This window comes from Carettochelys insculpta, chromosome 32 (genome assembly GCF_033958435.1).
Source record: "Carettochelys insculpta isolate YL-2023 chromosome 32, ASM3395843v1, whole genome shotgun sequence".
Taxonomy (NCBI): Eukaryota; Metazoa; Chordata; order Testudines; family Carettochelyidae; genus Carettochelys; species Carettochelys insculpta.
Window position 1 is genome coordinate 12,056,488 of NC_134168.1, and position 27,498 is coordinate 12,083,985.

Below are 27,498 nucleotides of genomic sequence, written 5' to 3' on the forward strand. Positions count from 1 at the left end.
CTGAGTGAACTTTTCCTAGATTCAAACATTCTAAGGACAATAAGGGATTATAAAGTAATCCCACCTGTAGAGTCTCAACGAGGGGTTGACAATAGCAGCGGTGAGAACAGGGCAGCACAAGCGGCAGTGTGGGACAGGCACTGTGTCCCTATCTAAGCGCTCAGATTGGCTTGTGCTTGGGCACATCGCCTGTGCTGCCAAGGCTACGCTGCTATTTTTAGCCCAGGTGCTCATTTTGCCTTTGGGTCAACTGGAGCCGGGAATTTCATGGCCCAAGTGAAGTGCAGGTCGAACCTCTATAATCCAAAACTCTCTCAGTCGAACTAACTGACACCTCTCTCATCAGAGAAAATCCACAGATCCCAATGCCAAAAAGGCCCATTTCAGTCATCTGGCTGGATCACCCGTAGAAAATTGGTCAGTGAACTTTCCCCAAAATAATTCCTTTTGAGTTAGGGAATTGAGGGAAATCCAATCTTGTTTTAAAACTTGCCAATGATGGAGAATCCACCATGCGCCACTGGAAACTGTTTCCATGATTAATTGATCAGGGTGTTTAAATTGCCTTAATGTGTACACTCCGAATAAGCTTTTGCCTACGCCTTACTTCAACGAGCTAAACACATGTGGCTCCTTCCATTTCAGCCAAAAGCCACTTATCTAGAGCATGGACAGATCTTCTAGCCTTTTCTGAGACCATTTCAGTTATTCACCCTGGCTCTCAGTGTAAGGTCCCAAGCAAAAAAGGAAAGAAGGAAAATCCAGGGACCTTTAGACTGGTCAGCCTGACGTCATTTCCAGGGAAGATAATGGAGGGGATCCTCAAGGAATCCATTTTGGAGCACCTGAATGAGGGACAAGTGATCTAAAGTCGTCAACATGGATTCACCAATGGCAAGTTCTGTCTCACCAATCTGACTATCTTCTGTGGCTCTGTGGACATGAGGAAGTCAGTGGATGTGATGTACCTTGACTTCAGCAAACTTTCTGATACCGTCTCCCACAACATTCTTGCTCATAAGTTAAGTAACTATGAATTGGATCCATGGACTATAAGATAGGTAGAAAGCGGGCCTGATGGTCAGGCCCAAAGGGGTGTGGTCAAGGCCTTATATCTGGATGGTGGTTGGTTTCAAGTGGAGTGTCCCAAGTTCGGTTCTGGGGCCGGTGTTGTTCATCACCTTTATTAATAACCTGGATGAGGGACAGGATTGCAACCTCAGAAAGGCTGTGGATGACACCAAGCTAGGGAGGGAGGTTTATAAGTTGGAGAGTAGAGATAGGATCCAGAATGACCTGGATAAATGGAAGGATTGGGCCAAAAGAAATCTGATGAGGTTCAACAAGGAGAAGTGCAGAGTCCTGCACCTGGGACAGAAGAATCCCAAGCATTGTTACAGGCTGGGGACCAAGTGGCTCAGCAGCAGTACAGCAGAACGGGACAGAGGGATTATAATGGGTGAAAGGCTGGATATGAGTAAACAGTGGGCCCTTGAAGCCAAGAAGGCCAATAGCATACTGGGGTACATAGGAGGAGCATTTCAAGCAGATCTAGAGAAGTTGTTATTCCCCTCTGTTTAGAATGGGTGAGGCCACATCGAGAGTTTTGCATCCAGTGTTGGGCCCCCCAAGTATTGAAAGGATATGGATGTACTGGAGTGGGTTCAGCGGAGGGTAACACAAATGATTAAGGGGCTGGAGCACATGATTTAGGAGGATAGGCTGAGGGATTTGGGTTTCTTTAGTTTCCAGAAGAGAAGCTTGAGGAGAGATTTAACAGCAGCCTTTAACCTCCTGAAGGGGAGCTCTAAAAGGGATGGAGAGAAATTGTTCTCAGTCGTGACTGTTGGCAGAAAAAGGAAGAATAGTCTGAAGATACAGAAGGAGAGGAGTAGGCTGGATATTAAGAAAAACGACTTCATCAGGAGGGTGGTGAAGCACTGGAATGCGTTACCTAGAGCAGTTGTGAATTCTCCATCTCTAGAGGTCCTGGCCGGGATGACTTAGTTGGGGTTAATCCTGCTTGAAGCAGGCGGCTGGATGAGGTAACTTGCTGAGGTACCTTCCAGCCAGAGGATTCTGTGATTCCCATTGATTTGAGTTCATTCTTTGCTCTTTGTTTGAATCAGAGAGAGAAATTGGGTTTTATTGGCTTTGACCATTTTGGCCCTAAATCTTTTGTTCACATTGTTGGTACCTACATTGATATTGCAGTTGATTTAGATGGAGTTATTTTAATGTTCCCTAATCCCGCAAAAGCTGCGGCAACAGGAAGGAAATTAAACATGGCAGACACTGAGATTCCCAGTCCTACATAATCTGCCATAGTTCTGTTTCCCCAGCTGCAGATCTGCAAAGTATAATACCCAGTCCAAGCTCTCCACTTGTTAGGATGTAGCATTTTTCACCTCCTTTTGAGAAGTGGATGTGTGACAGAAGGTCCTGACCAGAGGATGAATATCAGTGCCAACAGCGGGAGTGAAAGAGCCCAGAATAACAGAAAAGATGTAAAGCTCCTTGTTCAATTTAGACACAATTTCACATGTGACTGAAGCAGAGTGCTTTGGCTGCACGTGTAGCATGAAAAAGATTGTAATTTGCATGGGGAATATCTATTACTGGAGCAAGTATTTTATGAAGAAATGTGTGTATAGTGCATTGCAGATCAAATGGAGAAATGTAGCATCGTAAAAGAAAGAAAGAAAGAGAGAGAGAAAGACAGAAAAGGGGGTAAAGCTGTTATCAAGGATGCGAATTGTCCTTTTCCCCCTGAGGCAGAAACTGAAAAAAAAAATATGGAAAAAGCAAATTCCAAAATATTGAAACAGCAACAGAGAACCCCTACAGAGAACCCCCCTCCCTGGTTTTACCCCATTCCAAACGTTCACTCATGACAATTGGTTTCTGAAAGCAACCACTTTACGAATCCCTTTCCGCAGGGACTGTTGGACCTCCTTGTTCCTGAGGCAGTAGATGACAGGGTTGATCAGGGGAGTCAGGACTATGTAGAAGACAGAGAACGTTTTGTGTAGGGCCTTGGGCGTGTTGGCTGTTGGAACCACATAGACACTGATCAGGCACACATAGAAAACGGTCAGCACAATGAGGTGAGAGGAGCAGGTGGAAAAGGCCTTTTGCCTCCCGGTGGTGGATGGGATTCTCAGGATGGCAGCGATGGTACAACTGTAGAACGCCAGAGTCAGCAGCAAGGGTACAAGTGACCCTATGGCAGCAATAACAGATGTCAGCAGTTCCACAGTGCGGGTGTCCTCACAGGACAGCTTTATGATGGGTTCATAATCACAAAAGAAATGGTCAATTTCTTTGGAACCACAGAATGGCATTTCCCACAAGAGTTTCCTATTATGGAGAACCCAGGGCTGATTATCCAGGACCCTGCCGCTAGCTGGCCACACACCCGGCCGTTCATCAGAGCAGGGTAACGCAGGGGATGGCATATCGCTAAATACCGGTCGTAAGACATGACCGCCAGCAGCACAATATCTACAGTGGACAAGCAACCAAAGAAACACAATTGCACAATACAAGCCTTAACAGGAATGGGTGTGTCCCTAGTCAGGAGACTGGCCAGCAGCCTGGGCAGTAAGGTGGAGGTGTAAATGGTCTCCAGAAAGGACAAGTTCCCTAGTAAGTAGTACATGGGGGTGTGAAGGTGCCGATCAGACACAACTAGCGCAATGATGAGGCCATTCCCAGCCACAGTTGCAATGTAGGTCACCAGAAACAGCAGGAAGAGAAGGGGCTGCGGCTCAGGGCCATTCCCAAATCCCAAGAGGATGAATTCCACAATAACTGTTTGATTTCTTCCTTCTGCTTTCGCCATAGTGCGTATCTGGAAAAAGAAAACCATGAAGTACTGGTGGAGCGCGCACGGTCAGGCTGTGCTGTCAGCTGTACTGGCAGAAACCTCACATCACAGCTTCTCTCCACTGCAACAACGAAGTTGTCAAGAATCAAAGGAAGACACATGCTGAGCTTCCAATGTGGTCAGAACAAGAGCACAGGAACCCACTGAATTACACCCGTCTCCCTTCTCTCTCCCTCAACCTCTGCTGCACTTGAAATCCCACGGTGGGGCTGGGATTCCCACACATCTTTCTGGTATCTCTGCCACAGTGAGACTTGGAGAAGACAAAACTCAGAAATCGTTGGCTGGCAAACGAGAGCTATTCCGAGTTCAAACCCGGGCATTGGAAATAGCTTCGTCGTGGTCCTGTCATCTCTCCAAATGGAGAAGACATATAAAAAATCCCCCACTGGGCAGCGGAAGCTATTTTGAGTTACCCACTAGCCCTGAAGCTGGGAGATTAAGTTCCCAGGTTGGGCAGAGGAGCAAATGAGGGGTTGACAATAGCAGCGGTGAGAACAGGGCAGCACAAGCGGCAGTGTGGGACAGGCACTGTGTCCCTATCTGAGCACTCAGATCGGTTTGGGCTTGGGCACATCGCCTGTGCTTCCAAGGCTACGCTGCTATTTTTAGCCCAGGTGCTCATGTTGCCTTTGGGTCAACTGGAGCTGGGAATTTCATGGCCCAGGTGAAGTGCAGGTCGAACCTCTATAATCCCAAACTCTCTCAGTCAGCAAAATCCATCACCTGGCGTGATTTTATGGAGCTGGACGACCCCTTGTCGTGGTTGTAGCCGGGTTTCCTGTGGTCCCATCCATTTCCTTCCAGCCACCAGTCCTGGCTCTCGGTGCTCTGTGCTGTCATTTAGCTGTAATTTACCCCGTGTGTCTTCCAAGAGCCCCGTAAGCAGAGGAAGTGTTGGTAACGTGCTAGACAATATTGACCTGCCGTGGTCTGGCAAATTCTCTCATTCGGCACTGGACAGTTCCCGTAGGTGCCGGCCAAGAAAGATTCAACCTGTATAGACATCCCCCCTGTGAAATACACCAAAAGACTCAACAGCCTGTGGTTTGTATGAAAGTCTGTCCAGCTGTCCTCCGTCATGTATATACGTTTGTGTTAGTTTGTCTGTCTTTCAGGGTGTCTGTCTGTCTGTTTGTCTGTGCGTCTGTCTCAGCTTCTTGCTCATTTCACTTACAGCAGGATAAGTTGCACGAGCCTCCTCTCGTGTACGTGAGCACAACTGATGTTGACATCTAACCACATACGAAGAAATAAAGTGTGATAAAAAGGAAAATTCCTCAAGAGAGAAATAAAAATGAAAATAGACCCAGAGGAAACAGGAGGGAGCAACAAAAGGCGATAAAATAGAGAGAAAGAGAGTGAGCGTGTGCGTTTGTGTGAGAGAGAGGCTGTTATGTCTCCAAATACTAAGAACAAGAAAATATATACGTGTTTAAAGAGAAGTAGCCGAGCCGTGATGTTAACGCAAAGGTATCAGAGCCCGTAAATCTGCAATCACCTGCTTGTTTTTCCCTGTATCACTTGTTGATAAGTCCTTATCGCCTGCTGCTATAACCACTGACTTACAATGCACCTGATCCAGCTATGGCTTCCCCACGAGCGGAAAAGGATCACTGAGAGAAGTGCAAATAGAAATCTAGAAAACACAAACACACACACACACACACACACACACACATACACACACACACACACAGAAGAAAGAGCATTGTATTGGTGGAATAATTCTACAAGCAATCAACACATGTGGTGAATACTGGAGTGCATGCACAGATTGCAAATAATCTGGATTGATTCACGGATAATGGCTAGGAGCTGGGAATGGGTGAGAGGAAATGGATCACTTGGGTCATTTCTACACTACAAAAATAACTTCAAAGTAACTTTGTAAGCGACTTTGAAGTAGAGCATCTAGACAAGACCTACTTTGAACTTGGAATGTAGTAAAGACTTGAAACTTGGGCTCCCTACTTTGAAGTTAATTTTGAAGTCAGGGAAAAAATGTTTGTAGACTCTCTGCTGGCTACTTCAATGTTGTGCCCAACTTCAAAGTTGGCTTTGAAGTTCCTTCCTAGTGTAGCTGAACCCTTGATGATCACCTGTTCTATTTATTCCTTCTCGGTCACCGAGCACTGTCCACTGTCAGAAGAAAGGACACTGCGGTATATGGACCTTGGATCTGACCCTCTACGTTCTTAATGGGAGATCCGTGTGTTCCTCCTTATTCTGCATGTTTTGCAATGAACTACTGAACTTTTTCTCTTTCCCCTGGGGCTGGACAAGCAGTGATGTTCTTTCAGACTCGGCACATGCTGGAGCAGGTCTTCATCTTTTCTAAATCTGATTACTTCATTGTCACTGTGCTGTGTTACCTTTCCCATCGATCATCTAGTGCCAGCTGCACCCTCGTCCTCACCCTTCCTTCAGCTATTCTCAGCTAAGATTATAACCTTTGCCATATATTTTCCAGTTATTCCTCCCATTGCTAGTCCTCACTGCCCACAGGAAATGGAGCTCTGCGCTCCTACTGCCTGGCTGGGCTTTATTGCTCATCTTGGGCTGTTTTGTTGTCATTCCCTTGCATGGAAAAGAACTGCTTCCAAACTGAAAATAACAGAGCCCAAAGAATTCCTGATTCCTAAGACGAAGCAATAGAAGAAAGGGAAAGTCTCATCTGAATGGAAATTAATTCAGAGAGTCCTTTTGATCTCCAATGAAATCGCTGTTCATGGGATAAGTATTGCAGAGGGAGCCGTGTTGGTCTGTACCTTTGAGAAAAACAAGAAGTCTTGTGGCACCTTATAGACTAACAGAGATTTTGGAGGATAAGGATAAGCCACAGAACAGGTCTTTGCCCAGGAAAGCTCATGCTCCAAAATATCTGTTAGTCTATCAGGTGCCACAAGACATCTTGTTGTTGATGGGATGTATGAGATGAGCACAGCTCCTGGAATAACAGAAAACAAGGACCAGTGGCAGGTCTATTTTACAAAAAGAGGAAAATTGAAATACTCACAAGGAGAAACCAATTGTGAGATAAATCTCCCAGTTCAGTCTGAATTCTTTGGTACCAAACGGAGGCTAAGAAGACCCCTGAGCTGCCACAGGACCAAAATTCCAGTCCTCTTTTGTGTTGGCTCAGGCAGGGACACGCCCAGCTGCAGTTACACACAGAGTCTCTGAGCAGCTCTGGTGGTAACCAAGGAAGGAAAAGCTCCAGCTCCCTGCCTAGGAACTGCGACTGCCCTGGCCGGCCCTGCTCAAAGCACCGACCCAGAGGAACTTGTCACCGGCTTTGCCTCTCCCTCCGCGTGCAGAGGATTAGCCCCAGGTGTGTGACCAGGCTGGGATCCTGCCCTCGATATTCCATGCAAAGACACACGGTTTAAGTTAAACTACACCCACGTTCATTCGCTGCTAACGGTTGATTTTCTGGTCTAGCAAACAGAGAGAATCAGGTTCACGGGCAAACCCACCAAGAGGCACAGTGAGCGTAAGGCCCCAGTTAGATGGATTATGAATTAGCAGGTTCTCACCCTGACTGCTGATACCAGGAAACTGGAAGAATGGCCAGGCATGAGCTGCAGCTGATTTGCGGTTTGGGTTTCTCAGGTGCCCACAGACAGGCTGAGATCCCTTCAGTTGGGTCCAGCCCTTTCCCCCAGTTAAGCCTTTTTTCTCAGCTCGTTCCAGGAGTGCTCTTGTGTGGAGTGCAAAGAGGAAGTGAGGAGCTGAGTCCCTCCCTTTTATAGCTTCAGCGCAGGGCAGGAACGCTTTGTTTCCAGTCTTGGGTCTCAGACCAGCGTGTGGAAAAACACCGATTTCCTAACATGGCGCCCAGAGTTCTGGGATTTCATCACCTGCCCCGTAGACTCACAGCTGCTGTTATTTACAGGCTCTGTGGGGAGTTCCCGGGAAGGCTCACCCTGGGGGTAGGAGCTTCCCCTGAGGCCCATCATGTTCCCTAAAGGTGTGTGTGATAAACACCCTTGTATAATAGCCACCCAAATAACAGCAATAACACAAAACCAGCACAGAACTCACAACACAATTTTTGTTGGACTAGTGCAACCCTGCTGGTGCCAGTAGGCCTGTTGAATGTCTGAAAAACAAAGAAACATTTCTCAGTCCCCAGTAGAGACAAACTATTGGTAAACACTTCCCTTCCTGTTCCACATTTCCTTGCTGTTTGGAATAAAGCAGAAGAATTACCTCCGTACTTTTCTTATTTGTGAATTGATCAGGTGGTGCACCACACTTTCCACTTTCACACGTCAGGCCCTGTTTGCACTCATTTCACTGAGGTGATAAGATGCAACATAATTTTTGGTAGGAGCCGAAGGGAAGCATTACTATGAGATATGGTTTTAATTACAGGTTGAACCTCCCAAGTCTGGCACCCTAACGACCTGACCAGTGTTGAAGGAGAAAATTTGCTGCACCATTGGAGGTCAATTTTGTCTTGCACATTACCAAAGCTTTCACTGCTTGCTGGGCTCTTACAATGCATTTTGGGGGTAAATCACAGCTAAACAACAGCTCAGAACACTGACAGCCAGGACAGGTGGCTGTGAAGAACTGTGCAACCGCAGGAAAGTTGGCCCCACCCTTGGAACGTGGCCATCCTGCTAACTAAAATGATGCGAAATCGTGCGTGTTACCGGCTGAGAGAGCAGGACGATAGGGGTTCAACCTGTACCATCTTTGAGGCAGTCTGACTACTCACAGCCACGGTAAGGCCCAGAGTTTCTGGAATTGTTCTTTGGACCCTTTCCCCCTTCCTAAGCTTCAGAGGCACATGGATTTAATGTTTGTACCCCTCCGGCAGCTCTCAGTTGCGTCTTCCGGAGCAGCGTCATTGTAGCCATGTCAGTCTCAGGAGATCAGAGACTTACAGTGGATGGGGAAATTACTTTTATTGGTGACAGAGACACGGTTTCAAGCTTACACTTTAGAAGCCCAAAGGTACAAACCCCTACAGTGCAAATGAACATCTGGCTTTAATTTTTAAGTGTCAAAATATTTTTGTTGCCTCCTTTAGCTCAGCAGGCAGCTTCTGCCGCAGCATCGATAAAACACCTTGATCACCCTATTCAGCACCGCTTTTGTTGTCACCCCATAAATAATGGGGTTTAACATGGGAGGAAGGAGCAGGTGGAGATGGGCCAGGAGGTTGAGAATATAACCAGGGAGGATGTGCCCTAAACTGTATGCAAAAGAGGAGAAAAGGGAGGGTGGGTAGAACATCAGTATGACAGAGATGTGGGAGCTGCAGGTGCGCAGAGCTTTGAGCCGGGCGTTGCTGGATGGGAGCCGGAAGACGGCCCTGAGGATCAGCACATAAGACATAGCAATGAGTGCAGCATCCAACAGAAATACTAACATAGCCATGACGATGCCTAACACCGTGCTGGCTGTGGTGTTGTCGCAGGCCAGCCGGGCGATGCCCCTCTGCTCACAGTAGGTGTGTGGCAGGAGGTTGGTCCTACAGAACTTCAGTCTCTTCGCCAGCAAGACAACAGGGAAAACAACACAGAAACTTCTTGTGACAATGGCCAGCCCCATCTTCCCAATCACAGCCTTGGTTAGCACAGTGCTGTATCTCAGGGGGTTGCAGATGGCAACATACCGGTCAAATGCCATGGCCACCAGGATGGCCGACTCGGCAATGAAACTGAAATGGATGAAAAACAACTGGGTGAGGCAGGCAGCAAAAGAAATTTCCCCTGCTCTGAACCAGAAGAGATCCAGCATCTTGGGCACTGTGGTGGTCGATAGCAGTAGATCAGCTGTGGCCAGCATGGAGAGGAAAAGGTACATGGGCTCATGGAGGCTTCGTTCTGTCCCGATGATGAATAGCAGGAGAGAGTTGCCATAAAGTGCTGCAATGTACATCAGACAGAAGGGGATGGCCATCCAGATGTTCGACTCCTCTGTACCTTCGATGCCGGTCAGGATGAAGCTTACAGGGGCAAAATAGGTCTGATTGTTGGCCGGCATCGTGTACCATCCCTTGGAGCTTTTTATGCCATTTCCAGGAGCTAACAGCAAAAGTGAAAATCAGTGAGAACTCAAGTGTGAGCTAGGACTGGAATGCATTTGGTGACAGAGTGAAGGCTGCCTCTGGGAGGCCACCTGGGAAGTGAGATGCCACCGAGCCCTCTGACCCACCAGCATGTCCCCCCCCACCGTGTGATTCTGGAACAAGGTACAGACATGCTCCTGGTCTTACTAATTCACCAGCATTTGCACAGGTACGGACACAACTTTTTGCCATTATATGAGCCCCTGGAGACCGCAGCCAAATTAATTCCAAGCTTCCCAGACTCACAACCCTGCTGGAGGATAAACCAAAAATGTTACCGCCTTATGTGCCATTGAGAACCATACAGCATCGGGCCATAGAATTCCCTCCCTCCCTGCCTTTGGAGAGGAGTATACAGTGACTTTCCCCCTGAGCTATGATTTTCCCTTGGGCTCCAATGCAACTCAGTCATTGAGAGAAAGCAAAAACGAGTACACAAACTAGAAAACATAGATTTTAAATGATCATAAGTGAGAGGAAATAGATCAAAACAGAAAACTTAGCAAGGAAATTCTCACCCTGGCTAATGGTACAAGCCCTCCTGCTGATTTTCAAGACACAAGCTGCACTTTCTTTATGTCTTGGAATCCCCACGGTTTTCATGCACAGGCTAGAAATTGCTTTAGCCTTGATCAAGCACTTGCCCCCAGTTTGGTCTTTGGCCCTCTGTTGTTTGCAGCAGTCTTTTTGTCTGGGGGGCTCTCATGATTATGTGGGTTAGCCAGCAGACTGGGAGTAAAAGGGTTAACCTCCTTAGCCAGGTGGGGTTGGCCTATAGGAATGTAGGTAAGAATTAAATTTTGGTTTTTTCTTTTTCTGTTCTTTGTTTCTTTTTCTTTTTCCAGCCATGAGGGAAAGAGACACAGAATATCTTTGTCCAAGAACAAGCCCTCCAATCTTCTGTAAGTAGGGGAAAGTTTAGATAGATCCGTTAGGCTTTCTTGATTTATGGTTTGGGAAGTGGGATTTGATGTCTGTGCACTTTTTGGAAATGTTCTTTCACTTTTCTTGTACCTAAGTTTTAGGCCCGTGGTGGAGACTCCCCATGTGTTTTACTCTCTGACTTTTTCATCTAGTTATGAGGTTTGCAACACGAATATTGTTGTAACAGTAAAAGTTGTTTTTTTTAATTTTTATTAACCTGGTATTGGTTAATGTTTGTGTCCCGGTTTTTACTTTTGGGCTGAGATTTCCCAAGTAGTTTTTCCCTGGTTTCCTTATTATTACTTGGGTGGTGCCAGCGAATTTTATCCCCAAAATGTAAGTTTTTTTAGGACTTTTGAGGGGAAGTTTATACCAAAACCTGGTAAATATGGTTTTGCAGGTACTTTTGCTGGCCCCCACTTCTGCATTTATCTTGCTAGACTGGGGAAGAAGCCATGACATGGTGGCAGTGGTGTTGAGAACCCAGGATTTTCAAAAGGACGCAGGTTTTTCTTTTGTGCTGCAAGCTTTGCAATTTTTTTTTCTCTTCTTTTTTGCTCTTTGTTTTTGTTCTTTTGTTTTTGTGCTGCCTCAAGGTGGGGCAGACAGAAGGGTAGGTTTTTCTGTGCTGCCTCAGGGAGGGGCAGACAAAAGGGTAGGTTTTTCTTTTGGGTTGCAAGCTTATTTTCTATGTCTTATCTCAGACCTCCAGGTAGAAATCACAACCAGTGTGGCCAAAGCCTGTGCAGCACTGTCTGTGATTTGGGGGGCGTTTCATGATCATGAGGGTTAGCCAGCAGCCTGGGAGTAAAAGGGTTCACCTCCTTAGCCAGGTGGGGTTGGCCTCTAGGAATGTAGGTAAGAATTGAATTTTGGCTCCTCCCTCTTCTCTTCTCTCTTCCTTTTTCTTTTTCCAACCATGAGGGAGAGAGACACAGAATCTCTCTCTCCAAGAACAGCCCCTCCAATCTTCTGTAAGTAGGTAGAGTTTAGCTAGATCCGTTGGGCTTTATTGTTTTATGGTTTGGGAAGTGGGGTCTGATATCTGGGCACTTTTCAGAAATGTTCTTTTACTCTCCTTGTAACAAAGTTCTTGGCCCAGGGTGGAGACTCCCCATGTGTTTTACTTTGTGACTCTTCCATCTAGCCATGAGGCTCGCAGCACCAATAGTGTTGGAAGAATAAAAGTTCTCTCTTTTTCTTTTTATTAAGCTGGTTTTGGTTAATGTTTGCGTCCTGGTTTTTACTTTTGGGCTGAGATTTCCCAAGTCGTCTCTCCCTGGTTTCCTTATTATTACTTGGGTGGTGCCAGCGAATTTTATCCCCAAAATTTTAACCCCAAAAGGGTTTTTAGGATTTTTGAGGGGAAGTTTGTATGAAAACCTGGTAGATGAGGTTTTGGAGGTACTTTTGCTGGCCCCCACTTCTTCATTTATCTTGCTAGAGTGGGGAAGGAGCCATGACAGGGGCCATGAAAAAAATAAGATGAAGGCTCTCCATGTCTTATAGAGCTTTAGCGTATGGCAGGATTCACATTTCAAAGCTCCACTGGGAGTTGTGCATTCTCAGGGAGGCTCACCAGGTGGAAGATAAGTTTCTCCCAAAGCCTTTTGTTTCTTTGTCTTGAACAGAACCGTGCTAACCAGCTGTCCAGACTGAAACATCTAGCCTAGTGGGCATTGCCCAGGTGTGACCAGAATCAAATTACACATACAACTTTAGTTCCCAAAATGGTGCATAGATACAAACAGGATAATCTTGTTCAGCAAATCAAAACTTCTCCAATGACACCTCACATGACTCATCTTCTAAAACCTGTGTTATGACTTTATCGTAATCATATGATAACAATATCACAGTGAAGAAGATGAAGTGCAGCATAAAAGACTACATCAGAGCTACCGTAAAACACTTCCTTGTGTGCCAGCTGCCTGTCAGGTTGGACCATAAATCCAGAAACTCTGTCTTGCTACACAATGTCTCCAGTCCTACAGAAGGATGATGGTTGGATGGTTCTGGCCCTGGGTAAGCAAGACGTGCACCTCCTCTTGTCCATCTCCACAGAAGAATGGCACCTCCACATTTGCTACAGCCATTTTCTGAGCTCACATGGTGAGCATGAAGGCAGTTAAAACAGCCACGTGACTGATTCTTCTATCCCTTACCCTGGTTTCACAGTCACTACTGTGGAGTCACTTTCAGTTCCTCATGGCACGAGAGCAAGACATGCTTCATTCTTTGGCAAGATACCTCCTCCCGGTTCCTTCAGGCGCTGAGGCCTTGACCTGACCAAAGCACAAGCACACAAGTAAAATCATGGGTCAACTCCCACTGATGAAAAAAGTGTAATTTTTTTAGGATTAGACCCAAAATATTCAGGCCAATCTCAAGGGAGGTGCAGCCTACACTGCAGTCTGTAGGGTAACCACATTGCTCAGGCATGTGAAAAATCCAGCCCTGCGAGTGGGGGCAGTTTCACTGATCTAACATGAAAAGCAGCCGGTCAGGAACTGCATAAGTGGCAAACCAAGGACAGGAAACAGAAGACGTTTGTTGGGGAATTTACCCGGGACAGTCCCCAGAGAGTTTATGTGACTTTCAGGCTTATGTGAGCATTAAATATATCTGACGATGCTCCTTGAAGGTGGACAACGTGGCTAATGAGAGATCCGCTCTTGTTACTTGCAAAGTATGCGCCTTGTTTGTCTTTCTCCCAGAGGAAAGGAACAACTGTATTTGTACGAAGTGCAAGGGGGTCTCCACACTGGAGGAGAAGGTTGAAAGAGTAGAGCCCCAAGTCATGACCTTGCATTGCATCCAGGAAAATTAAGATTTTCTGGATAGAAGTCAGCATTTGGCTCTGCAGGTGCAGCATGCTGAAGCATAAGGGAGCAGTGCAGAACATGGAGGAAAATTGGGAGCACGTGTTCCCCAGGGGAAAAAAAAAGGAGAGAACTCTGGTAATCCCTGGTGCAGATGGACGTCAGAAACCATTTTCAGGTTCTCTGCACAGGTCCAGCAACCACTGTGTTTCAAAAAGAGAATCCTCATCACTGCTACAAGCTGGAAACCAACTGGCCAAACAGAAGATGTGCAGAAAAAGATCTGGGGAGTACTGTGGATGAGAAGCTCGAATTGAGTGCGACTTGTTTCCAAGCTGCTCCCTGGGCTGCTCTTAGAACAGCTCCCAGTTCATGGCAGCTCTTGCAGAGCAGGGCCCTGCCCCCATCCCATTTATTGACAGTCCTTCTGGGAACTGTGTGAGCTGCAGTGGCTGGGGAGGTGAGGCAGGAGCCGGGCAGAGTGACCACACTGCAGCCCTTCATTGGGTCCCCCAGTCATTGGCCCCTTCTCACTGTCCTTTTCCTCCTCTTCTCTGTCACCCCCTATGTCACCCAGTCCTGCTGCTCCCCCACATCACACCGAGCTGGGCACATCCAGCTCCCATTGCTCTGGCACCCGGCCCGTGGGCAGAGCATTCAGTGCCCTGGCAGGCAGACCCCTTCCTTCCTGCCCTGCCTCTGGCTCAGCCGGCTCCTGGGGAAGCTGAAAAGTCTCAGACTTGGGGAGTTGCCCAGGAGGGGCTGAGACGTGTAAGTGCCACAGCTCTGCACAGCGCCGGCACAGGGAAACCTCCCCCCTCCTCCACTGGCGTCTGGAAGCAATTTCCATCCTGCCCATGGACCCACCCGGGGCCAGGCACCTGATGGGGAGAGCCACTCAGCTGTGCAGCCAGGGGGCCTGGCCAGGGGAGAGGCGCAGGGCCCAGAAGGGGCAGAGGGCGAGGGAGGGGAGCCTGGGGCATACAGGGCCGCAGCAGACAGACAATGGGAACAGACGGCCCAGCCCTGGGACTGCTTCTCTTCCCTGGTCCCAGTCCCAGAGCTGCTGCAGCAGGGAAGGGCTGGGGGGAGTCCTCTCCACCTGCCGTAGCCTTGGGGTAGCCTCCACACGAACCCCTCATCCCCGTCTGCAGCCCACAGCCTGCACCCCCAGCCGCAGTCCTCCCCCCAGTCCCACCCCTGAGCCCCTCCCACCCATGCTGGGCACACAGCACAATTCATCCCCACACAGACAGCAGAAAGGAGGGGGGACACTCCTCCCAGCGCTCTCTGCACCTCCCAGCCCCCAGCCGGGTGCCGCCACCGGAGACCCTGGGCGTGTTCCTAGCACAGACGCCCTCCCCTGCTCAGCCACCTCCCTGGCCAGGTTTGCTGCAGCCCCTGTGGTCAGGTACCCTGAGCCCGGATGTGAAATGCATCCCTACGGCTTAACCCCTTCCTGCCTGCTCTACAGTGGGCTGGCCGGAGCAGCTGGGTTATGTTGGTGGGCAGCGATCGGCTGCAGGTGTTGGCTGCATTTGGATGCCGTGTGATCAGGCAGGGACGAGCTGTCCCAGGCACAATGGGGTGTGGGAACGAGAAGAGATGAGCTGTGGGGAGACGTGAGAGAAATCGTCCCTTTCCCCACTTCTCCCACCCGTGGCTGGAGGCAGCTCCTGCCCTGTCGGTCCCACGCAGTGTGAAAATGCTGCTGTGGCCCCATTCCGGTGTGAAGCCTGCCAGAAATCTGGGGACGTGCGACCTGCTCACGTCCAGGGTCCCTTCCCCTCGCCAGGTTCCCTCAGGAGCATTCAGCACCAGGTACAGGAGAGCTGGGACCAGCCAGGCACCGAGGGCGGATGGCACCAGGCAGGGAAGGTGCCTTTAGTTATCCAGTCAGCCCCAGCCCCATTGCAGTGCTGAAGCCTTGAAGACTGGAAGGTAAATAAGAAGCATACAGCTACCCAGGTGACTTTCCAGTGTGCTGTATTCAGCCTGGGGAAACACGTCTGCACAAAACAGGCGGACCATGGATGTCAATGCAGGCCTGAGAATCAGCCGCCCCTGGGGACAGACGTATGGACAGTCACAGCCCGGCTGCTGGAAACCTGCTGATGTCTGCCAAGTGGAATGGCCCTGGCCCCAAGCCCCTTAGTGACTTTGATGGAAGCTTTGCCCACGTGAAGGCGAGATGAGCTGAGGGTTAGAAGCTGACAGGCCGGGAGGAGATTTCAAAGGAACGGCCCAGCCTAGTACCACAGATTCAACAGGAGCCCCGGTAATTTCTAAGGGAATGGATCATAATCTAGGCATAAAATCCCACAGTGCCCTGTCCTGACATGGCCCCTCAGCGCAGGGCCGGGGGCATTGGCTGAGTGCCGGGGGCTGCCGTCCTGCCCCTGCAGTCAGAGTGAGGCAGCCCCAGTCTAGCTCACCCGCCTTCCAACACTGCCTCGGTGTCGGGTGTGTGCGGCCGCCCCGGACAGATTCCTTCCCTGCCAAGGACTCACCAGGCTCCTGCCCCAGCCGGGGATGAGCAATCGCTGCCTGGGACTCGGTCGGGAGCTGCAGGGGGTGGGGAATCCGCGCTGAGCGGGGCTGAGGTTCAGGGATGTTTATACGGCTGCCCTGGGAATCCCAGGGGGGCTCAGAGCCAGCAGGGAGCCCCAGGGACCTGGCCTGTGGGACTGGCGCAGGTGGGGAAGATGAGCAGAGAATTAACCCTTTCCTCTCCCCTGTTTTATCTTGTCATTTCTCTGATTTCAGACCTGGCAACTTACCACACCACACCCAAGTCTTCCAGAATATTTACTGCTGAAGATTTGCACGTGAGGAGTCTGCAGGAAACTTCATTTCTCCAGATTCACAGCCATTGCAGATGGAATGGGCAGGTCAGAGCTGAGCAGAGAGATCGGGATACAGGCACTGTTCCGTGGAGGTTATTGCTGCAGGCCGTGTGTCTTGGTAGTGGCCATTCAAGGAGGCCGTCATCATTCTGCCTCCGTTAGCCATGGCCAATTGTCCAGCCTGGCTCAATCCCGAGGATACCTCAGCGACAACTGTAAAAAACAGCATCCCATGGAAGCTAATGAATGAGCATCACACCCAGGATTGCTGCTGAATAGAGACAAAGAGACGAACCGAGGATAAGAAAGGGTGAGGGGAGCCCAGCACACATCTCCAAGTGTGGGGATGTTCTCATAACATGTGCATTCTGGTTATTGTGAATCCAGACAGCTCTGCTATTGACTGAATTCTGCGGGAAGGAGCTAGGATAGGAACCTGTTCACCCTTGTTCTTGTTTCAGTCTTGCCTGGGCCTGCCATGAGGGCAGGGGACTGGACTCAAAGACCTCTCGAGGTCCCTTCCAGTTACAGTTTTATATGATTCTATCTTGTCACCATTAGATGCCACCACTTGTGTCCAAGGTAACTTTGCATTCTGATCAAGCAAACGTTAGGGTTTTTAAGATGTGCTCACAAGCACCGTGTGCCACACAGGAGAGGTCGTGTGTGGCAGAAGTGATAAACTGGGACTCGCTGCTCTTTTGTGCACAGGGATCAGTGGTGTCAGGGGCTAGCTCGCACAGAGCATTGATTCACAGGGGCCCATAGACGGGGGACGGCTATTGTTTCCATGGAAAGGGAAGATAGGGCTGTCCAAGGTGAGAGGAGAATTTACCCCTCACTGAGTCAGGGAATCAAGGTGCAGAGAGTCCAGACAGCCATCGCAGTAGCTCTTAGATATTTGCCCGTGTCCTTCCTTCGGCTGAATGGACAAAAATCTTGCATGTGTCTGATGTGTCGCTGTCAGCGATCCATCTTCCCGAGCTCAGTCCTGGGCCATTAGAGAGACAAGCAGGGAAAGGGAATCTCTTTTACTGGACCCCTTCTGACAGCTGGTTCCCCTGGAATGACGAAGGTGTGTCCTTCTGTGAACGAAGAAACCCTGTGACTACCTTGAAAGGTTGTGGAATAGGTGGAGGTTTCCCGGGCATGGCAGAGAGAGACAAATGTGGGTTAACTGCTGAAAACCAGGCCACGTGCAGCCCCAGACAGGGGTCCTTCACTATAAGGCACTAAACCAGTCACACTGACCATCTCTGCTACCTCCCTGTCTAGCCAGAATTTACACAAATTAATCTCTCAGGCACTCCAGCTTGCCTGGTGACCCAAACGGTGCCCCTTCTTACACAGATGACAGGTTATGAAAAGCAATCTCCTGAAATTCACACCGGTGTTTCCACTCCCCAAAAGGACCAGCCACATCCCCTGGTTAATATATACTTAGATCTTACCCAAAGCACCACACTAGTCCAATCCTTAAAAGTCTAACACCTAACATTTTATTAATAAAAAAAAGAAAGAATAGGGTGAGAGTAATAATTGTTGAAGTGGTAAAATTACACACATGAATCATAAATTTCTTGATGCAGACTGCAGCAGGTGCAATAGGCTGCTATTGTAATCACCTCTGGAATCCATCTTTTGTCAGGATGGGTCAGCAGTTCTTCCATGTTCAGCTCATTGCAGAGCTGCTGCCTAAGTGCTGAGCTGGACTGGAGACTGGAGACCAAATGGAAAATCAGGGTCCCATTTTTTATGGCCTTGCCCATGTTGAGGGAAACCCCTTGTTATTCCCTGGCTGCAATCACATGATCCAGTCACCTGGCCATGTCCATTTTGGGGCATTCTGCCAGTGAACACATGCCAGGAAACACGTCCACAGATAAATTCCTGGAATGTGGATTAGAACCCACTCTGCTTTACCTGGCTGGGAATCCTTTTCCAATAGGTTGCCTGACCTCTTACTGTGTCCTCCCAGAACTAACTTCAACTACCAGTATAGAGTCAATACTTATAATTTCACACACAAAATGATGCAGACATATAAACTGTATAAACCAATTCAGTGAATCACCAGCTTCCAGGAGACACCTCACTTGGCCTTCTTGGCATAAGTACAAAGTTCGGACAGTGGTTACAATAATGGCTGTCACGTTCCCTTAAAATCCTACAATGTCAAAGGTTGTCACTCTCACCCACAGAAGGTCCAAACACAGCCATTCCTCCCCTCCCTTGTCTCTCTGGCTGTATCAATATAAGACATCTATGTGACACAGAGAAGGTAAATTTGAAGCTCCCCATCGTATCATTACACAAGAACAAGGGCAAGGAAAGTAAAGGATAGCAAATCAAGGATGGCCTGATCGGTACCACACTGTACCAGAAACCCACTGATCGCTATACTTACCTACAACCTTCTAGCTTCCATCCTGCACACATAACTAGATCCATTATTTACAGTCAAGCCCTTAGGTACAATGGCATTTGTTCTGATCCAACTGACAGTCCAAAAACTACAAGATCTTCACCAAATATTCATAAACTTGAATTACCCACCTGGAAAAATAAAAAAAAAACAAATCAACAGGGCCAGACAAATACCCAGAGACCAGCTACTCCAAGATAGGCCCAAAAAAGCCAAGAACAGAACACCACTGGTCATCACCTATAGCCCCCAACTCAAACCACCACAACAAATTATTAAAGACCTACAACCTATCCCGAATCAGGATGCCACACTCCTGAAGGCCCTGGGTGACAGGCCTGTTCTCTCCTACAGACAACCTCCAACCTTATGAGGATTCTAACCAACAGCCACAGTCTATACGCCAGGAGTACCAGTCCTGGAACCTTTCCCTGCAACAAAGCCCGCTGCCAGCTTTGTCCACATATCTTCTCTGGAAATACCATCACTGGACCTAACCAGGTTACTCACAGAATCACGGGCACTTTCTCATGCTCCTCTACTAACATCATATATGCCATCATGTCCCAACAATGCCCAGATGCTCTGTATATTGGACAGACTTCAAACTCTCTCAGACAAAGAGTTAATGGGCACAAAACAGACGTAAAAACACTCCTGATCCACAAACCAGTTAGTCTACATTTTAATGGAGAGGGCCATTCTGTTAATGACTGAAGAGTTTGCATCTTATTGAAGAAGAATTTTCAGTCTGCGTTAGAAAGAGAAGCTGCTGAACTCTCTTTCATATTCACATTCAACACATTAACCCATGGTTTGAACTGGGATGCAAATTTTCTGGGGCATTATAGGGGCTCTTTGGCATACTTGGCTTAATCTAATTTTTGACTCCCCCACCCCGCCCCTCTGCTCTCTGATTTGCTCACCCTGATCATTTTTTTCTGATTTGTCCTCCTTGCTTACTGCTTTTGGTTCTCTGTGCCTTAAATATTGAGTCTGTTCTGGTCTGGCTCTGGTCTGAAGAAGTGGGTCTGTCCCGTGAAAGCTCACCTCATAAACTATTTTGTTTGTCTTTAAAGTGCTACTTGACTGCTTTTTTTGTTTCAAATGAAAACTGGGACAAGGAAATTCTTCCCTACACAGAAGGTAGTCAGAGGCCAAAAACTTACCCAAATTCACAGGCCTGGGCATTTATATGGGTACAGAAACGCACATAGAGATACCAGAGTTAATGGCAAGAAACTTTTTGGAAGGCTGAGTGACTCCTCTGGCTCTGGGTTTAAGCCACTCTCTGATAAGGAAAAGGCTGGGCTGCAGTGTGGGTGGCAGGGTAAGAATTATTCCCCACCCCTGAGAGAGTCTCACAGCTTCTCCTGGAGCATCTGGCACTGGCCACTGCTGGGCCGGGTAGACCTTGTTCTGACCCACTCAAGGGAGGGGGTGCATGTTTCCCGGACAGGGGCAAAGCTGACGTGCTGCACGGCTCCTGTGTCCTGGGAGCTCCGATTTTTCATCCTCAATGGAGCTGGCCCCTTCCAATGGCTTTTCTAGCACCCTCTCTGGGACGTGCCTCAGCCCTGATTTCCTTGCCCTTGTGCCACTCCTTCCCCAGGGCTGCAACTTGCCCCCCGCATTCCCTCAGTCCCCAGCCCCACATCACTTCTTCCCTGTGGGTCCTGTGCTGGTAACACCCCTCTCCTCCAAGGTCCTGCCCATCATCACTTCGCCCTGCCCCTCCTCCTGTTGTGAAAGTGACAGGGCCATGGTCCTTGCCCCACTGGTCCAGAGAAACCGTCAGCCCTGTACATCAGCAGCCACCTTGGACATGTGTTCCTTGAGCAAACGGACTGAGCTGAATGACACTTTCCCGTCCCTTCACTCCCACCTGTCCAAGATTCTCACTGGGACTGTCCCAGCCGTGTCCCAGGTGCGCCGGGGCCCTGATGGCTTCTGTCAGCCGAGGCCCAAGTCAGAGAATTCCTCCTCTCACCACAGACTTGATTGGCAGCAATGGCGCCGTCCCCAGGGCAGAAGCTCCCTCTGGCCTTTGTGACTCTGCCCCCATGGTGGTCTGGGCTCCAGGGACCACAGGTCTGGCACGTCGGTCACAGGGCCCTGAGGTGCTGGCACGCGTCCATCTGCCAGGGGCTGCTAGAACAGAAGGTCAAACCCCACCGAGGGGGACAGTACGGGAACTTGTTGGTCAGGGTACTAGGGGGCCGTGTTTGCTCCACAGGTCCTACAGAAACCGAGCTTAGGCATGGGAAGCTCTCCATGGCACTGGTATCCACCCTGTGTGTGTTATGTGCCTCCTGGTGCCCTGGCTTCATGTCCTTCCAGCCTCCTGCCACTGGAGTCCCAGTTTGCCTCAGGCCTGTCCGGGACTCTGACCTTCCAGTATCTCACCTGGCATGAGGTACAAACCTGCCCCTGACCTGCTTCCACTCCCCAACCTGGTTTCTCCCTCACAGAGTTGTTGGCCTTTGAGAGAATCGTAAGTGTCCCTTAGAGGACAGGTGCACACACACGAGCATCACAGAGTCATAGGGTCCTACTGCTGGAAGGGGCCTCAGGAGGTCATCTAGTCCAGCCCCCTGCTCCAAGCAGGATCAACCCCAACTAAGTCATCCCAGCCAGGACCTTGTCCAGCTGGGACTTAAAAACCTCCAGGGATGGAGAATCCACCACCTCTCTAGGCAACGCATCCAGTGCTTCACACCCGCCTGGTGAAGTAATTCTTCCTACTATCTAACCTACACCTCTCCCTCTTCAACTTCAGGCCTTTACTCCTTGTTCTGCTGTCTGACACCACCATCCTGGAAGAGTCAAACACGAGCAACGCCGAGCCCATTATCACTCACCAACCACTTTGTTGGACTGGTTGTGTGGTTCGGATGTCTGATCCATGCCTCCCAGTACAGATTCTGTTTTCTGAACTGAAGGAAGGACGTAGGCATGCAGGGGTCAGAGCAAGTAATAAAGGGAAAGATCCTGACCTGTGTGTGCGGCTGGGGGGCGGAAGAACAGTCCCACTGTAAGGCAGAGGCAAACAGCCGGGAATGGCCAGTGCGTGCGAGTTGGTGGCGAAGGAGACTGTAAGATTCTCTGTCCAGGTGAAAGAAGAGACGAATTAGCAGGTGGCCCTGGCGCAGCACCTGTGACTGGTGCAGAGTCAGAGACACGCTACCCCCGGGGTGGTGATCCTAGGGTGGGGCGGACGTGAGCGTGAGGCACACAGCCACAGGGCAGCACCCTGAGGGAAAGGCTGTGTGTCTAGGAATGACTCCGGTCCCGATGACGTATGGCAGAGAACGGGAGGCAGGCGACAGTGGGCGAGAGGCTGGCCAGAAGAAGACACTCTGGAGGCTGGATTAAGCTAATTCCTGGAGGTGCCAGGGGACGAGGGGCGTCACATGCGGTTACGCTGCCTGGCGTGTCTGTGCTGGGCAGAGAAATTCTCTGACTTGGCCCCTGTCCCAGAGAACCAATCAGGGCCCCTGGGATGCTGACAGGACAATCCCAGTGAGAATCCCGGATGCGTGGGGACTGCAGGGAACCTCAACAGCCATCCAGTCCAGTCCCTGGGCTCCAGGAAAACACTGCACAATGTGGCTGCTGATTTAAAGGGGCTTGGAGGTGGCTGCAGGGGCACCACACTGCATTGGCAAAGGCCACAACCCAATCACTTTTAATAGGGTGGGTGTGGGGGGCTTTTCCATCTCATTTTCCACCAGCCGTGAGGGGGAATGATGGGGGGAGAGAGATTGGGGGGTGGAGGCATGGGAGACAGAGAGACGGGCAGCACAGGAGCGAAGGGCAGGGGAAGAGTGGCCTCCTGGGAAGGGGTGCTGCAAGGCTGAGGGCTCAGGAAGATGGATTGGTGGTGGCGGGGAGCAGGACATAGTTCATGCACTGGTGCCTCCACCATTTTGAGAGAACTTCTGCCACTATTTGGATGAGCAGCTTGAGCCATCCAGGACTTGGTGTTTCACAGCTGCCAAGCACCCCCTGCTCCAGTGCAAGTGAATGGAGCTCTGAGTGCTCGGCTCCTCCGGAAATCAGGGATCAGGCATGTACCTGGGTGGGTGCTAGAAGAGACACTCCAAGCAGCAGGGAGCTGTTGAAAGGGACGGTGAAACATCAGCACTCACAGGGCACAGGAGCCGTGCAGCACATCAGATACCTACACAAAAGGACAAGCCCTTTTTTGATTTTTGCTAAGATTTTGGCCACAATGAAATCCTGCAGCAGTGAGTTCCACACTCTGATTATTTGTTTCAAGGGGAGAATTTGTGGACCAGCCTTTCTTGCCAGCTTTTATTTTCCTTGCATGTCCATTGTTACTCGTTATGGAGCAGAAGCGCCTGATTTATCTTCTCTCAGGAATAACCCGTCTTCATTGTACACATCTAGGCTACGTCTACACGTGAAGCCTACATCAAAGTAGCCTATTTCGATGTGGCGACATCGAAATAGGCTATTTCGATGAATAACGTCTACACGTCCTCCGGGGCTGGCAACGTCGATGTTCAACATCGACGTTGGGCAGCACCACATCGAAATTGGCCCTGCGAGGGAATGTCTACACGCCACAGTAGCACACATCGAAATAAGGGTGCCAGGCACAGCTGCAGACAGGGTCACAAGGCGGACTCAACGCAAGCCGCTCCCTTAAAGGGCCCCTCCCAGACACAATTGCACTAAACAACACAAGATCCACAGAGCCGACAACTGGTTGCAGACCTTGTGCATGCAGCATGGATCCCCAGCTGCAGCAGCAGCAGCCAAAAGCCCTGGGCTAAGGGCTGCTGCACACGCTGACCATAGATCCCCGCAGGGGCTGGAGAGAGAGCGTCTCTCAACTCCTCAGCTGATGGCCGCCATGGCGGACCCCGCTATTTCGATGTTGCGGGACGCGCAACGACTACACGTGCCCTACTTCGACGTTCAACTTCGAAGTAGGGCGCTATTCCCATCCCCTCATGGGGTTAGCGGCTTCGACGTCTTACCGCCTAACGTCGATGTTAACATTGAAATAGAGCCCAACACGTGTAGCCGTGACAGGCGCTATTTCAAAGTTAGTGCCGCTACTTCGCAGTAGCCGGCACGTGTAGATGCAGCTCTAGAGAGACAGGGCAGGGAAGGAAACATATTTACTGGACCAACTTCTGTAGGTGAGACAGGCAAGGTTTTGAGTCACATGGTTCAATTCTTAAGGGCAGGGAAATACTCACACAGCTCAATACCAGAGGGAACATAAAGTCCAAGGGCAAAAGTTGTTCTATTTTAAGAATTGAGAACAGCTCAGCAAACTTGCCTCGAAAAAATATTCCCTCCCCCTTCTCATCTCTTGAACACGGAGGGACAGCCAGGGTACGGTGACACATGAGACATGCATGACCACCACATAACAATGACCCTCATGCTTTGTTATCCTCAGTTTGTCTCTTGTCTCTGTTCAGCAGCAATCCTGGGTGTGATGCTCATTCACTACCTTCCATGGGATGCTGTTTTTTAAAGTTGTCGCTGAGGTATCCTCGGGATTGAGCCAGGCTGGACAATTGGCCGTGGCTAACGGAGGCAGAATGAGGATGGCCTCCTTGAATGGCCACTACCAAGACACACGGCCTGCAGCAATAACCTCCACAGAACAGTGCCTGGATCCCCATCTCTCTGCTCAGCTCTGACCTGCCCATTCCATCGGCAATGGCTGTGAATCTGGAGAAATGAAGAGTTTCCTGCAGACTCCTCACGTGCAAATCTTCAGCAGTAAATATTCTGGAAGACTTGGGTGTGGTGTGGTAAGTTGCCAGGTCTGAAATCAGAGAAATGACAAGATAAAACAGGGGAGAGGAAAGGGTTAATTCTCTGCTCATCTTCCCCACCTGCGCCAGTCCCACAGGCCAGGTCCCTGGGGCTCCCTGCTGGCTCTGAGCCCCCCTGGGATTCCCAGGGCAGCCGTATAAACATCCCTGAATCTCAGCCCCGCTCAGCGCGGATTCCCCACCCCCTGCAGCTCCCGACCGAGTCCCAGGCAGCGATTGCTCATCCCCGGCTGGGGCAGGAGCCTGGTGAGTCCTTGGCAGGGAAGGAATCTGTCCGGGGCGGCCGCACACACCCGACACCGAGGCAGTGTTGGAAGTGGGTGAGCTAGACTGGGGCTGCCTCACTCTGACTGCAGGGGCAGGATGGCAGCCCCCGGCACTGAGCCAATGCCCCCGGCCCTGCGCTGAGGGGCCATGTCAGGACGGGGCACTGTGGGATTTTATGCCTAGATTATGATCCATTCCCTTAGAAATTACCGGGGCTCCTGTTGAATCTGTGGTACTAGGCTGGGCCATTCCTTTGAAATCTCCTCCCGGCCTGTCAGCTTCTAACCCTCAGCTCATCTCGCCTTCACGTGGGCAAAGCTTCCATCAAAGTCACTACGGGGCTTGGGGCCAGGGCCATTCCACTTGGCAGACATCAGCAGGTTTCCAGCAGCCGGGCTGTGACTGTCCATACGTCTGTCCCCAGGGGCGGCTGATTCTCAAGCCTGCATTGACATCCATGGTCCGCCTGTTTTGTGCAGACGTGTTTCCCCAGGCTGAATACAGCACACTGGAAAGTCACCTGGGTAGCTGTATGCTTCTTATTTACCTTCCAGTCTTCAAGGCTTCAGCACTGCAATGGGGCTGGGGCTGACTGGATAACTAAAGGCACCTTCCCTGCCTGGTGCCACCCGCCCTCGGTGCCTGGCTGGTCCCAGCTCTCCTGTACTGGTGCTGAATGCTCCTGAGGGAACCTGGCGAGGGGAAGGGACCCTGGACGTGAGCAGGTCGCACGTCCCCAGATTTCTGGCAGGGTTCACACCGGAATGGGGCCACAGCAGCATTTTCACACTGCGTGGGACCGACAGGGCAGGAGCTGCCTCCAGCCATGGGTGGGAGAAGTGGGGAAAGGGACGATTTCTCTCACGTCTCCCCACAGCTCATCTCTTCTCGTTCCCACACCCCATTGTGCCTGGGACAGCTCGTCCCTGCCTGATCACACGGCATCCAAATGCAGCCAACACCTGCAGCCGATCGCTGGCCACCAACATAACCCAGCTGCTCCGGCCAGCCCACTGTAGAGCAGGCAGGAAGGGGTTAAGCCGTAGGGATGCATTTCACATCCGGGCTCAGGGTACCTGACCACAGGGGCTGCAGCAAACCTGGCCAGGGAGGTGGCTGAGCAGGGGAGGGGTCTGTGCTAGGAACACGCCCAGGGTCTCCGGTGGCGGCACCCGGCTGGGGGCTGGGAGGTGCAGAGAGCGCTTGGCGGAGTGCCCCCCTCCTTTCTGCTGTCTGTGTGGGGATGAATTGTGCTGTGTGCCCAGCATGGGTGGGAGGGGCTCAGGGGTGGGACTGGGAGGAGGACTGCGGCTGGGGGTGCAGGCTGTGGGCTGCAGACGGGGATGAGGGGTTCGTGTGGAGGCTACCCCAAGGCTACGGCAGGTGGAGAGGACTCCCCCCAGCCCTTCCCTGCTGCAGCAGCTCTGGAACTGGGACCAGGGAAGAGAAGCAGTCCCAGGGCTGGGCCGTCTGTTCCCATTGTCTGTCTGCTGCGGCCCTGTATGCCCCAGGCTCCCCTCCCTCGCCCTCTGCCCCTTCTGGGCCCTGCGCCTCTCCCCTGGCCAGGCCCCCTGGCTGCACAGCTGAGTGGCTCTCCCCATCAGGTGCCTGGCCCCGGGTGGGTCCATGGGCAGGATGGAAATTGCTTCCAGACGCCAGCGGAGGAGGGGGAGGTTTCCCTGTGCCGGCGCTGTGCAGAGCTGTGGCACTTACACGTCTCAGCCCCTCCTGGGCAACTCCCCAAGTCTGAGACTTTTCAGCTTCCCCAGGAGCCGGCTGAGCCAGAGGCAGGGCAGGAAGGAAGGGGTCTGCCTGCCAGGGCACTGAATGCTCTGCCCACGGGCCGGGTGCCAGAGCAATGGGAGCTGGATGTGCCCAGCTCGGTGTGATGTGGGGGAGCAGCAGGACTGGGTGACATAGGGGGTGACAGAGAAGAGGAGGAAAAGGACAGTGAGAAGGGGCCAATGACTGGGGGACCCAATGAAGGGCTGCAGTGTGGTCACTCTGCCCGGCTCCTGCCTCACCTCCCCAGCCACTGCAGCTCACACAGTTCCCAGAAGGACTGTCAGTAAATGGGATGGGGCAGGGCCCTGCTCTGCAAGAGCTGCCATGAACTGGGAGCTGTTCTAAGAGCAGCCCAGGGAGCAGCTTGTCCTGTAGGATGCAGCTTTGCCCCATCACCAGCCTTACACGCCCACCCCTACGGTGGAGTTTTGGATCCCCAAACACACTCACCGCAAAGGGGCTGGCAGCTGTCCGGTGGCAGGAGAAGGAAAATGTAGGACAATTGGCTTGTTTCTAAGAAAATGTCAGAACCCCAACAGAAGGATGTAAATGTGGGACTGTACTTCTAAAAATGGGACAACTGGCCACCCTTCGTCTCCTGCTGCAGTAATTCTCCATAGCAGGGCT

General features: G+C 50.7%; 1 protein-coding gene and 1 pseudogene across 1 annotated transcript; both read right to left on the reverse strand.

Moving 5' to 3' along the window:
* Positions 1–2,888: 2,888 nt before the first annotated feature.
* LOC142004963 (olfactory receptor 6B1-like) lies at positions 2,889–6,280 on the reverse strand (annotated as a pseudogene).
* Positions 6,281–8,929: 2,649 nt separating this feature from the next.
* Positions 8,930–9,892, reverse strand: LOC142005052 (olfactory receptor 52B2-like). The gene has a single exon (XM_074982735.1). It carries the CDS (start codon positions 9,890–9,892, stop codon positions 8,930–8,932), a length of 963 nt encoding a protein of 320 aa, XP_074838836.1.
* Positions 9,893–27,498: the final 17,606 nt, after the last annotated feature.

Excerpts from the sequence above, each read along its gene's own strand:
- LOC142005052 (XM_074982735.1), bottom strand. The coding sequence starts at position 9,892 with ATGCCGGCCAACAATCAGACCTATTTTGCCCCTGTAAGCTTCATCCTG.